This window comes from Plectropomus leopardus, chromosome 2 (assembly GCF_026936395.1).
Source record: "Plectropomus leopardus strain MGB_pleo_1.0 chromosome 2, ASM2693639v1, whole genome shotgun sequence".
Lineage (NCBI taxonomy): Eukaryota > Metazoa > Chordata > Actinopteri > Perciformes > Serranidae > Plectropomus > Plectropomus leopardus.
In genome coordinates, this window is record NC_142177.1 from 21450817 (window position 1) to 21463684 (window position 12868).

The 12868-nt window shown below is 40.3% G+C and overlaps 2 protein-coding genes across 2 annotated transcripts; both read left to right on the forward strand.

Annotated features, from left to right (window-relative positions):
• Nucleotides 1–8628, forward strand: slc25a34 (solute carrier family 25 member 34). Its single transcript, XM_042504804.2, has 6 exons — nt 1–151; nt 959–1682; nt 4568–4633; nt 6210–6362; nt 6460–6594; nt 7361–8628. The coding sequence occupies exons 2-6, from the start codon at nt 990–992 to the stop codon at nt 7547–7549; spliced, it is 1236 nt and encodes a 411-aa protein (XP_042360738.1). The 5' UTR covers nt 1–151; nt 959–989; the 3' UTR covers nt 7550–8628.
• A 292-nt stretch (nt 8629–8920) lies between these two features.
• On the forward strand, nt 8921–11715 carry LOC121959843 (transmembrane protein 82-like). Its single transcript, XM_042509362.2, has 6 exons — nt 8921–9291; nt 9481–9553; nt 9639–9831; nt 10001–10418; nt 11213–11397; nt 11514–11715. Exons 1-6 carry the CDS (start codon nt 9210–9212, stop codon nt 11604–11606), a joined length of 1044 nt encoding a protein of 347 aa, XP_042365296.2. The 5' UTR covers nt 8921–9209; the 3' UTR covers nt 11607–11715.
• The last annotated feature ends 1153 nt before the right edge of the window (nt 11716–12868 follow it).

A 12868-nucleotide genomic window follows, 5' to 3' on the forward strand; every position in this document is an offset into this window, starting at 1 on the left:
ATGGTGATGTGGCAGACACGACTGGAGCTGGATTGGCTGCGGTGAGAGGAGGAGGGAGGAGACTCTGACAATGAATGTGCTGAGAACACATGTTTACAATGGTGGAGGAGAGAGGGGGGAAGAATGGAGCTGCACTGGATCACTGAACACTGTGAGTTTGTGAATGAAGTCATCCAATTTAAGAGATATTTTATGAAGTTTGCTAAAGGCACGGGAGAGGAGGTTTGTGTGTGAGTGTGTTGGCCTCTGGTGCTTGTGCTGTGCTTGTTTGTGTTGTTGTAAACTGGTTTGAATGAATTGGAGTGGAGTGGTGTGTGCCAGGTGATCTTGTGTGCTCTTAAAGATGTCTGCCTCTTTTGGCAGGTGATGTTGAATTGTAACATGCTGCAAGCTCAGAGAGAGTTTCCTGACAGGTTTTTAAAGTATGTGTGTCATCTGAGCTAAAACCTGAGAGTTTTCACTCCAGCAGGACTCTCCTCTGACGCACAATCACTCTCTGTCCTCATATGTTGGTCTGAGCAGCAGTGTAATGTAACTAAGTAATGATACTTTGTTAGAGTTTGTGGTGGAAGAAGTATCCAGATCCTTTAAGTAAATGTACTAATACCGTAATGTAAAAATACTATGTTACAAGTAAAAGTTGTGCCTTGAAAATGGTACTTAAGTTAGTAAGTGTAATCATCAAAATCTACTTTAAGTACTAAAAGTACCATAAAATACCCTGTGCAGACAAAAAAAAAACACACACACACCCAAAAGCTCAAAATTAATTTAAAAAGGAAGGTGAAAAAAACACACTCTAAATGATTTTAAATGAATTAGACAAAACACTCCAAAGCTTAGAATAATTAATGAAAAAAGAAAAAAAAATGTGAAGAAAGAAAAAAAAAAGTTTATTAAAATAATTTCCAATTAATTCTCTTCATGTTTACTTCATCATGAATACATTTTCTTGCAGATGGTGCCTCGTTTGGACAGCCTGTCAGTCAATGAAGCCAGCAACAGAAGGACACAGAAGAGTCACGGTGACCTGCAGTGTCGCAGGAGGAAAATGCAAAGCAGATATTAAATCACTAAAGCTGATAGAATTTGACTTTGCTGCTCTGTATCAAACTCTTCCTGATCCCAAACAAACTGAGACAAGTCATCACAGGCACAAACAGGACAAACACTCCTCAGGGATGACGAGTGCTCAGCTGCTGAAAACTTCAGCGGAGGACTCTGTGTTTGGCGCCCAGCCTCCCCACAGGATGGCCGCCTCTGTACCCGCTGTTCCCCGCAGCGTCCTCGGCCCCTCGCCTCCCCCTCCAGCTGTCTGGCCTCCTCTGGACTTCGCCCTGGGCGCTCTCGCCTGCTGTGCAGCCTGTGTGTTCACCAACCCTCTGGAGGTTGTAAAGACTCGCCTGCAGCTGCAGGGAGAGCTGCGTGCACGGGGATCCTACCAGAGACACTACCGGGGAGTCCTGCAGGCCCTGTGGGTGGTGGGCCGCACAGACGGGCTCCGGGGCCTGCAGAAGGGGCTCTCAGTTGGGCTGATGTACCAGGGGGTGATGAACGGTGTGAGGCTGGGCTCCTACTCCTACTGTGAGGCTCTGGGCATCACCTCGTACCACGGGGGGAGTCTGCTGGCAGGGGCAGGTGCCGGGGCGCTGGGTGCCTTCATCGCCTCTCCTGCCTACCTGGTGAGTTCGTAGGTTTTCACTTACAAGGAATTTACTTAAACATTAAACATACAATAAACATATTTAGGGAAATAAAAATGAGGCAGAGTACTGCAACACTCAAGAATTTAAATGTGGGATAGAAAAAAATCCAATGAAAAAAATGCAAAGACACTTTTAGAAAAAGTACTATCACATAACAAACATGTACAACATGGGCTTTTCAGAATAAGCTTTACAGTGTTGTGCAGGAAGTACAAAAATATCAAACAAGGGATGTGCAAAGGTTCACAGCAGAGCACGTTTTTAGGGAAAGAAGAGGCTAAACTATACACAATTTGCGCCCTGTAAGGATAGAAATATGCCCAGATACAAATTATGTAAAGTAAAAATAAAATCTATATACCCCTTTCACTCATATTAGGTTAGCTCTATAAAGTTTTTTTTTATTAAATTAGTAAATATTACAAGCCACACAGGTATATTTTTATTGGGGTAGTATATGTGTGTGTCTGTGTGAGTGAGTGAGCCCAACGGGTGAAAAACTAGACCTGATAGGAAATAGAAAGCCCATGTACTGTTGATAGTCTATCCGCTGATAAAGTTACACTCAACACACACATGTTAAACCAAAGAAGTTAATTAACAGCCAAACAGTTAACACAAGTTAGAAGAAGACAAGAGCTGGTGAGGAAAGATGATATGAGTGAAGTGTTTCTGTTGCAAGCATCAGATATATTATGCAAAAGGTTCCAGTATTACACTCTCTATGCAAACAGACCACGCTGTCTGAATAACGCTGCGCACTGGTCATCATCTGTGACCAGATATCAGACCATGTTTGCACCCTTTGAGTCTGTCTCTTTACACACTGCAAAGTTTGTGCAACATTGTGAAGCAAGAGGTGTTTATTGTTCATCACATTAGTCACTTTTGAATGTGCGTCAAACCAGGGGCGAAGGTTTCATTGCAACATTTGAGAGAAAACATATGAAACTGGGGGGTTGTGGGTTGTTCCCCGGAAATTTTGAGCATCAAAAACTTTATTTACTGCAAGCAGGTGAATTTAAATGCACAGATGTATGCCTCTTTCTGCATCAGTTTAAGGTGGAAATGTCTTTAATGATGGCAGAAACCTAAATGAAGACACTGACTGCCTGATATCCTCGGGCAGGTCGTTCCAGAGCCTTGATTTTAAAAGCTGTGCTCCCTTTAGTCTGCAGCCTGAGCTGTGGATCGGACAAAAGACCTCTGCCTCCCAAACTATGCAAAGGTTCATAAGGGATTAAAAAGGTCTGAAATATAATCTGGTGCCAGGCCATGAAGAGCCTTCAGAGTAATCAATAAAATCTTAAAATCAATCCTAAAACAAAGAGGGAGCTAATGTAAAAAAGCTAAAAACCGCTGGGATGTGATTGTTCTTAGCTGTGGTTAGTTAGTTCTGCACAGTCTGTAGTTGTTTCCAAGTTTTTTGGTTAAGACAGTTTAAAGACATTAAAGGATAGGTTCACATTTCCGCACACTCTCTTGAACATATGTATATTGACACAGTTTTTGTTTGCTGTAAAAATACTGTAAATATGGAAGACACTCACTTTAGAAAGGGAACCCATCCAAGACCAGTATGAACATACACCAGTAACTCTTTCAATGAATATATGGACTTGTGAGTATTGCTTGAATATATAAAAAAAGAACTCAGCCTACCCTTTAACAATAACTTTTTTTGATCCACTGGAGGAAAATATAAAAATGTACTAAAGGGAGTTTAAAAGGAAAAAGATGCATTAGAACAGCATCTTCCTAACTGTGTGAAATAAATGAGCGGTTTTAATAACGTGAAAGAAAAGAAAAAAATTCAAACGTGACATTGCAGACGTGACATTGCAAACCCTTCGGCACTTGAACAGCAGTATAGTAATACATCACAAATGGCGATGGGAGCACGAACAAGCTCACTTTCAAAGGCGTCTCAAATGTCCTGATCTATTTTTGTCCTGTACGAGGGCTCGTGAGGCACAGTGACATTATGTGGGTGTGTGTGCTCAGAGTCACACACCCACAGAGGATGTGTAATTTAAGGACATCTAGAATAAATTATAAAAAAAAATACGATTTTAAGATGACCTAACAATATCTTGTTCAGATGGACATGTAATAACTTTGCAATATCTGCATACCCCTCGACTTGTCCACACCCAGGTCCAATTTAGCTTTATTTGTCTGATTTAATGTGCATCTATAAAAGCAGACGAGACTCGTAATGTTATGAAATTGACGCCCGTCTCAAATGTGACTTTCTCTTGATTTGCAGCTCGGTTTATGAATGTCCTCTGCACGTCCCCGTTTATGCGACAGCAGCGGTGTTGTTGTTTTTCTGTCTCAGCTGTCAGTCAATACATTTAAAACCATCTGACCTTCTGCTCTGTCATGGAAAGACAATATTGTTTTACGCACACATTTGTCTATATCTAGGTCACTAAATATACCCTGCACTTTGCTTCAACCTACCGACTGCTGATAAAAATACACAGTATCTTGTGGTTCCTTGGTGTTGGCAGTGAGTGAGAGAAGGAGGACTCAAGGTTATTTTATTGACACTCTGTATGAGGTCAAGTGGAGAGACTTCTTGGTTTTGTGCATGCTAAAACAGCTTTCGGTTAAAAGATTCACTGACAAATTTGCCAGGACAGGTTCCTGATAACAAGTTTGTTCAGTGACTCAAACCTGGTCAGCATTAGCAGGTACCTGTAATTGTTACGTAACTCAATCTGGCACTTGACTCAGACATCATCCGACTTAGAGACAACAGGTCTGGTTTTGTCTGTACTCAGATGATGTTTTGGCAAAGAATCAAGTGCAGTCTGAATGCACACTTTATCTCGTGTGCTGCTTTTTCTTCATAGGTCAAAACCCACCTGCAGGCTCAGACTGTGGAAGCCATCGCAGTAGGTCACCAGCACAACCATCTGGTAAGACAGACACGGATGGACACGTTCAAAGAAAGATACATAAATAGATTATACCTGGTTTTATCTGGAATTATGTTATTTTAAATATCAGATGCTTTACCTAAAGGGACAGTTCACTCCAAAATCAAAAATACACATTTTTTTTTGTTTTGCCTGCGGTGCTATTTGTTTACGACTTGTTTTGGTGTAAGTTGCTGAGTGATGGAGATATCAGCTGTAGAGGTGGAACTGGATGGCGCTCGGCTTGTGGTGCTCAAAGCACCCCAAAAAAAAACAAAAAAAAATGGAAAACTCAACAGCAATGTCTCTTTGCAGTAATTATGATCCGGTTACTCAAGATAATCCACAGATCTTGTTTTGAGAAGTTTCATGTAGGAAATATTTTCCTTCTACGAAACTACACTCCCCAACAGTACAAGTAGGTATTGCTATTTAGTGTTAGGTTAAGTTTAGTGGATTGTTTACATCTCTTTACTTATAAGGTGAATCACAACTTCATGTAAAATGCATAAACTAAATAAAGTGGATTATTGGACTCAAATGTATTAACTTTAGTTTCACGAGCTTGAGCCTCCCGTCCATAAGTAGATGCACATTTCCTTCTGCACGGTGATATAGATGCTGGGTGTAGTTCAGTCAAGAGAAAATAGTTCCTAAAATGTTCACAACAGGATCATATTTTCCGGAAAGAGACATTGCTGTTGAGCTTTTCAAAATCTATCTTTTGCACTTTGAGCACCACAGGCAAAAGGATAAATTTGTATTTTTTTATTTTGGGGTGAACGGTCCCTTTCAGGTAAAGTGGCACACTGCAGATTGAACAGCAATATAAGAAAGTCATTGATTTAAAATACAAAGTAAAAGCATGTATTACAGACACTTAAAGTATAAAAAGTAAAAGCGCTTAACAGTTTTATATATTTTTAATTTGTCACCAATGATAAAGTTAAGTATAAACAGCAAGGCAGTGCAAAGTCTAACTGCTTTGCATACACAGCTTGGCAGTTTAATCATAAAATATTGCATCATCTTTTATACAGTGATCTCATATTTTATATGCACCATGTATGAGCTGGGCTGGACTGATTGCTCCCTCAGCTGGACAGGCAGGACATCTGGCCTGTTATCATTCCCAACTGTCAATTTAATGGATTGGATCAAAACCAACAATATTTCCCTCTGAAATGTAGTAAAGTAGAAGTCTAAAGATACATAACACAACAGTACAATTCTGAGGTATTGACTAGATATACATAATTACCTTGGACCACTAATAAATGATGTATTTTGTTGTTTAAACTTGTACTGATGTCATGTAACGTTAATGTGGGCCTATACTTTGTGGATTATGGCACTGATACTCATGTAAACACACAACATTAAACTTCTGTTACAACCTACTTTGGGCTTTTATTAGTCAAAGTTATATGCATGAAAAAGGCTTTTTGATCAATCAGAAACACATTTCTATCACTACGTACTACCACCACATGATGTAAAAACATTCTCTGTTTCACTAGGTACTATTATCTGCCTCTTTAAACAAAACAATGTCTTTGTTTTCTGCCTTTTTCAGGGAGTGTCTGATGCCTTTGTTACCATCTATAGAAGAGACGGTTTAATTGGTCTTTGGAGAGGTGTGAACGGGGCTGTGCCTCGAGTCATGGTTGGATCAGCTGCTCAACTCGCAACCTTCACCTCCGCCAAGGACTGGGTGTCACATTCCCAGGTAGATGTGACGAACAGCTGAAATATTTACAGCACATGTAACTGAACAGCTGCCATCAGACCATCAGTAAACAATCAGTTTCTTTCTCTCCTTGCAGTGGTTTAGTCCAAACAGCTGGCTCACGGCTCTGATAGCTGCCATGATCAGCGGGGTCGCTGTGGCGATCAGTATGACGCCATTTGATGTCATTAGTACGCGGCTCTACAACCAGCCGGTGGATGAGTTTCGTAGGGTGAGTTAACTACTTCCATCAAATTTGTTCTTGCTCTCTATAAAGGCACTAAAGCAGTCACAAGTTAGTCTCAAGTCTTTGCCCTCAAGTCCCAAGTCAAGTCAATCAACAGTAAGTCAGGACTGACAAGTCCCAAGCCCCAAACTTATAGTTCTGAATCCTAAATGAGTCATAATCTGCTCTTCACCAACTGTTATGCCATTTTAACAGTGCAGAAATAGTAATTCTCCAAAAATCATTAATACCGTTTAAAGTCTGTACTTATTCGATAAAACAATTTTGTTAAAAACACCCTAGCCTCAACTTACCAATCTTTGTGCAACATTAAATTGTTGAGCAAAGTTGGAAATTCTTGCATCTCTGTCTGTAATTTTTTTTAACAAATTGTTTTGCATATGGCAGTTCAATTTTTGTTGACTACGCATATTTTTTCAATGCAAACAAAATTAATTTTGGTGTGTTCTTTCCAACTTGTGATCTCTAACATAACATTAGCTCTTCATGGTTTTCTCCAACAACTTTACTGGGTGTTGTCATATCGGTTCATGCAAAGTGAATCCATGGAAGGGGTTCAATGGGGATTCACTCAGAGCCAGCCTCAAGTGGCCATTAGAGAAACTGCAGTTATGGCACTTACATTGGCTTTATTTTTCAGCATCGGAGGTTGCCGCTTGCTTTGCAAAAAAGATTGTTGTAAGAAGTATTCCAGCTAAATGCATAAGATAAAACCTCTGAAGACTCACTGTTTTCCATCCCTGTGTTTTAGGGCCGTCTTTACCATGGGTTTTCAGATTGTATGCTGAAGGTGTGCCAAGCTGAGGGCCTGCTGGGGTTGTATAAAGGCATGGGCCCCGTCTTCCTGCGTTTGGCCCCACACACAGTCCTCAGCATGCTGTTTTGGGATCTGATGCGGCAGCAGACAGTGAAGGACACCCAGAGCCAGGGAAGGAGCTAAAACATCCTGAACGCCTGATTGACTGGACTCAGTTACAGCCATTGAAGTGGTCCCCCGATTAATGACTTAATTTAAAGCAAATGTTTGACATTTTGGTAAGTATGATTATTTGATTTATTGCAGAGAGTCAGATGAGAGGACTGATACCACTTTCATGTCTGTACAGTAAATATGAAGCTACAGCTAGAAGCTGGTTAGTTTAACTGAGCATAATGACTAGAAACGGGAAAAACAGCCAGCCTGGCGCTGTCCAGCTATAGGAAAATCCACCTAACTGCATCCATAAAACCAGATAATCAACACATTCTGTGTATTTGATTCAATCTGCAAAACCAAATTTAAAAAATGTAAACTTGCTGTTTCACAGATAATTATGTGCTGGACTTAATATTCTTGGGTCACCAGGAGCCAAGAAAAGGTCCAGCACATAACTACAACATAGCAAATGAGCATTTTTACACTTTTTATATAAAAAATAAGCCCCTGACATATTCCTTAGTAGGCTTAAGAGGTGCTTGTAGGTGGATTTTGTTACTATTTGAAAGAGCCAGGCAGGCTGTTCCTCTCTTTCCAGTCATTATCCTTAGTTAAGCTAACCGGCTGCTGACTGCGGCTTCATATTTACTGTGTAGACAGAGTCATTGATTTCTTTTCATCTAACGCTCTGCAAAAAGTGAAAAAAAAAATTTTGCCAAAATGTCAAAGTGATCATTTAAATGAAACTCACCACGTCTGAAGCAAGGAGGATGATTGGATGATTCACATACTTGATAAAGACGAACATATGTTGCACAAACATTATCAGGAGATCCCATCAAAGTTCTCAATTACGTGAAATTTCTGTCGAATTATCAGGTTTTTACCTCTAATACCTCAAATAATGAATTTACAAGCACTGTCTCAGGCTTTCATATTTCACATATCACACGTGGCTTCCAGGCACATCAATGAAGAACCACTGAGATGAAAAACCTGTCTGGATATTAAAACCTAAACTCTGTATTTCATGTTTTTAGCCCAGTGTGGCTGCAGGGATTTGTCACAGTTTAATAAATAATTCTTGTTGCCTTGTCTGTTGTATGTTAAGAAAAACATCTGATGGGAATGTTTTTATTTACTGACATGCAAACTACTGGTACCTAAAGAAGAGGATGCCATGTGATTTGAGGTTTTATCCGCAGAAAGTTAACGGATACTTTGAGCCTTTTGAACAGCAGTTGATAATATTTAATAAAGATTTTTTTGTACAAAAAGCACTAAATCTATTTGTTTTTGTATAATTTTTTACACAAATGCTGCGTATTCCATGATATTTAGGATGCATTGTAAGCAAAGTGTGGTTTTGTTTACAGCCAGTTATAGGGTGTCTGGTTGCTCTGTAGGCCTAATCCTATGTTTGAGAGGATTTTCAGCCTCTTTCATCAGAAAATGATTAGATTGACATCCACACTCCAATCAGACCTGACCTTTGGACCTTAAACATGGAGCACATTCAGATCTGATCAGCAGGATGAAAGAAAAGGGCAACGTGACACTCTGACTCAGAAAATCAGCATTTGCAGTTTCCGATCTGGTTCTTGGATCAAAGCAGCATGCGTGAGAGATCATAGCACTTTTTGTGTATTTGTCCTTGTCAAGATATTACAAGGAAACCATTAAAATGTTTTTCCCCTTCTCCTGGATCCTGGGACCCTCTGAATGGATGTCTTTGGATTTAAACCCAATTGATTGCTTTCTTCAAGGTGAGCTGATTCTCCGTTTGAGTTTTTTTTTTTTTTTTTTTTTTTGGAGTGACAGAAGGATTGGACAGACTGGGATTTGTGATATTAGGCTTTATAAATGAAATTTAATTGATCTTTTTGTTATGGCAGGATTTCTTTGTGGGTATTTCTTTACATACTTGTTTTGGACGTGGTGTTTGTGTTTCACAGGAGTTGTGGGTGCATGTGGAATATCAGTGCTGTGCAATTTGGTGAGAGTTTACTACTTCCTTCAAACATGCAAGTGAGTTCACAGACGGGAGAGAAAATATATCATTTTTATGTGCATTGTATTCGTTGTCTAATTTTCTCCTCCCCTCTCCATACAGTGTTTCTGAGACTGAACCTGAAAGCAAAGCGAGGTCATCCTCACCTCTCACTCCTGTGAGAGGAAACTGGACAACGACTCTCCAGTTCTGGTCCCTGATGGTCCTCCTGTCTCTGGTGGGTTCGAGGGTTTCCTCTCTGATAGTGCTGGAGTTTTCTCTCAGAGCTGTGTCTGCCTGGGCTTCAGCAGGACTGGTGAGTAAATACGCCAACAGAGCAGCTGCTAACATGTTGTTATAGGCTTGTTTTAAGTCTATATGTGTGTGTACTTTCACTATTTGTGCTTGTATTCAACATATTTATCTTTCTCACTCTGATCTGACCTGTTTTCATCCACGCTCCTGCTGTATCTGTCTGCACTCAGGATGCCAGTGGCAGAGGCCTGGACCTGCTCTTCATCCAGAGCCAGTTTTCCCTGGGATGCGGCCTCACCTGTACTCTTGACTTCCTCCATCAGGGGGCTCCACACAGCTCCTTCAGCTTGTGTCTGGCAGCAGCTCTCAGTTGGGCACTAGCAAGTGTCAGCCACAGTCTGTGGAGCCATGTGGCCAGACTCTACCCGCTACATAGCAGAGAGCGTTACTGTGGGAAGTGCATCACCCTCCTGGCCTCTGGACACACCATACTGGCTTCACTGCAAAGAGCGGTTGTCTTGGTCTTTGCTCTGGCAACTGTGGCATCCACCGCGACGGTCTATGACCACTTCCTGTCCCAGAAGGATGCTCTGAAGTTTTGGACTCCATTGACGCTCTGCTACACCATGCTGGTGTTCTACATTCAAGGTGATTTCTATTTGTGGAATTTCTGACTAATGAAATAAGAAAAAAATAGATTAGATAATCATAACCACATTAAAGGAATACTTCAACCCCCCAAAATGACCATTTGTATATCAATTACTTATCTTGTCTTTTGTTGAATTTGTAAAGAAAACTCACTTTTATTGCTTGTCTCCATGGTGACTGAAGAATCTAAAAAAAGAGAAAAGTCTTGATAAGGTAGCGTAAGGTAACTGAAGTTATGGGGGTCCACCCTAAACAACAGCAAAACCATATCAAAACATCCATTTACAGACTCTCATAGACCTAGAGCTCCTGTGTTCAATTAGTTAAATTATTGTTTTTGTCACTGGAGTCTGGCTTTGAAGAGAGCGTCGGTAAGATTCACTTTTAGCTCAGTTCTCTGTTGTCAAACAGCGTCTGTTTGGGAAGTACTGAGCATATGACTGAATAAGAGACTTGACTAAACTGCAACAGTTGCGTGAGAGTTTATAAACAGATGTTTTGACGTAGTTTTACTTATATTAAACATGATCCTCTGTAGCGTCACTTTTTCAAGACTTCACTGATTTTGGATTGTTTGTCATGTAAATGATTGAATTCAGTATTACACCAGATAAGTAATTGTCATACAAATGGTCATTTGGGGGCTGAAGTATTCCTTTAATCCCTAGAGGGGAAACTAGTTTGGTCACCCATGCACAGCTGTCACCAATACACAGCACATCATCACATCACATCTCACATCATTATACTGCTGTTGGCACCAATGATCTTTTTCTTCCCATTTTGCACAGAGGATCAGAATCGACAGACTGGCACTGAGGCCCTGTTGCACACTGTAGTGGTGCGACTGGGAGCCTTACTGGTACTCATGCTGACTGTGGGCAAATGGTCTGATGTCCTCCACGTCCTCATCACGTTCCTGGGTGAAGCGGTCTGCCTGCTGCCCTCTTACGACCTGCTGAAAGCTGCTTTAAAGGTCTGTGTAAATAATCTCTTCCACTTTTGCCAGTATATTTTCCATATTACTGTTACTTGTTTGTAATGTGCATAGAAATGTGAAAATGGCGTTTATATGTCACGTTGCATTTTTAGGAAGAAGACGACACAAGCTTGAGAAAATATGAGCAGAGTTCCAGTCACAAAACAAGGGAACACACAATGAAAACATCTTCAGATGACAGTTGACAGTTCACCTGAAAACTACCTCAAATAACACTGATTGATGACTGAAGGTCAATATATGCTAATACTTTAATAATAAAAGGATTATTGTGGCCACACTTGATGGCATAAATTGCTGTTTTTGAGTCTTTTATCAAACGGAAGGAAAGACTGAGGAGTTTGTAATTTTGCATGTAATCATGGCTGCTGTTTTCTTGTCTAGAGTTAAGTGGAAAATTAGGAGGTTCTTTGAATGTGATTATTGCAGGCAATGACACCAAGCCCAAGTAATAAAGTAATGAAGTGGAATAGGGAGGAGCAGAAAGCTGATGAAAGGTACACAGTGTATACATATTAGACATCTGCCAGCAGAGGATGAAGGCATATCAGAGGATGCATTTTAAAATGTATGAAATTATAGTTTTTAATTACAAATACTTATTTCTGCAATTGAAAAGCTTTTGATGCACATTTTTGGAGAGTTTTTCTTTGAGAATTATGAATAATACAAGAAAACTATTGATGAATAGCAGAGATATTGGTCGGTAGAGTGTGTAGATTTTAAGATGATAATCATCAGGATGCCACATTGGCATTAATGGCCTGCGGATACTGACAGTATGTCACTAATTGAAGAGTTTCTCAATATTAATTATGATGATCAGGTCACTCCTCATGAAAAGTAATCTTGTCAGCAAGTGAAAGCAGATGTAGAATTATAAATAATATAATCCAGGGATTTAGGAGGCATGACCAATTGCGTGCAGCTCCACTGAATGCGAGCGCATGGATTGGCGCACACAGCTGTCAATCATGGTGAAAATTCAACTTTTTATAGAATTGAATAAATCATTACAACCAAACTTAAAAAGGCAGAATATCTCTGTCTCTGTCTCTCACATTTCTCCAACTTTAGTTTTGAACTAGTTTGGTCCTTTAACCAATATCAGCACCAAGCAAAGTGAAACATCTTACACAGTAAGCTCCCCACCTGTGGAACAATCTTCCATGGGTGGATTATGAGACAATGGGGCCCTGACAGACATGCAGGAGGCCCCACCACCTCTACTACATTGGAGCAACACACACACGCACACACACACACACGCACAGCGTCGCATTTCTCTGTGGTTTTGTGTCTCTTTGTAGTATGGCAGTTTTGTATTTCTATAGTTGTTTTGTGTCTCTTTGTGATTGATTTGTGTCTTTTTGAAGTAATTTTGTTTCAGTTCCTGGTTGTTTTAATCCTATTTCTTTGTAAGTCTATTTGTGCCACTTTGCAGTGG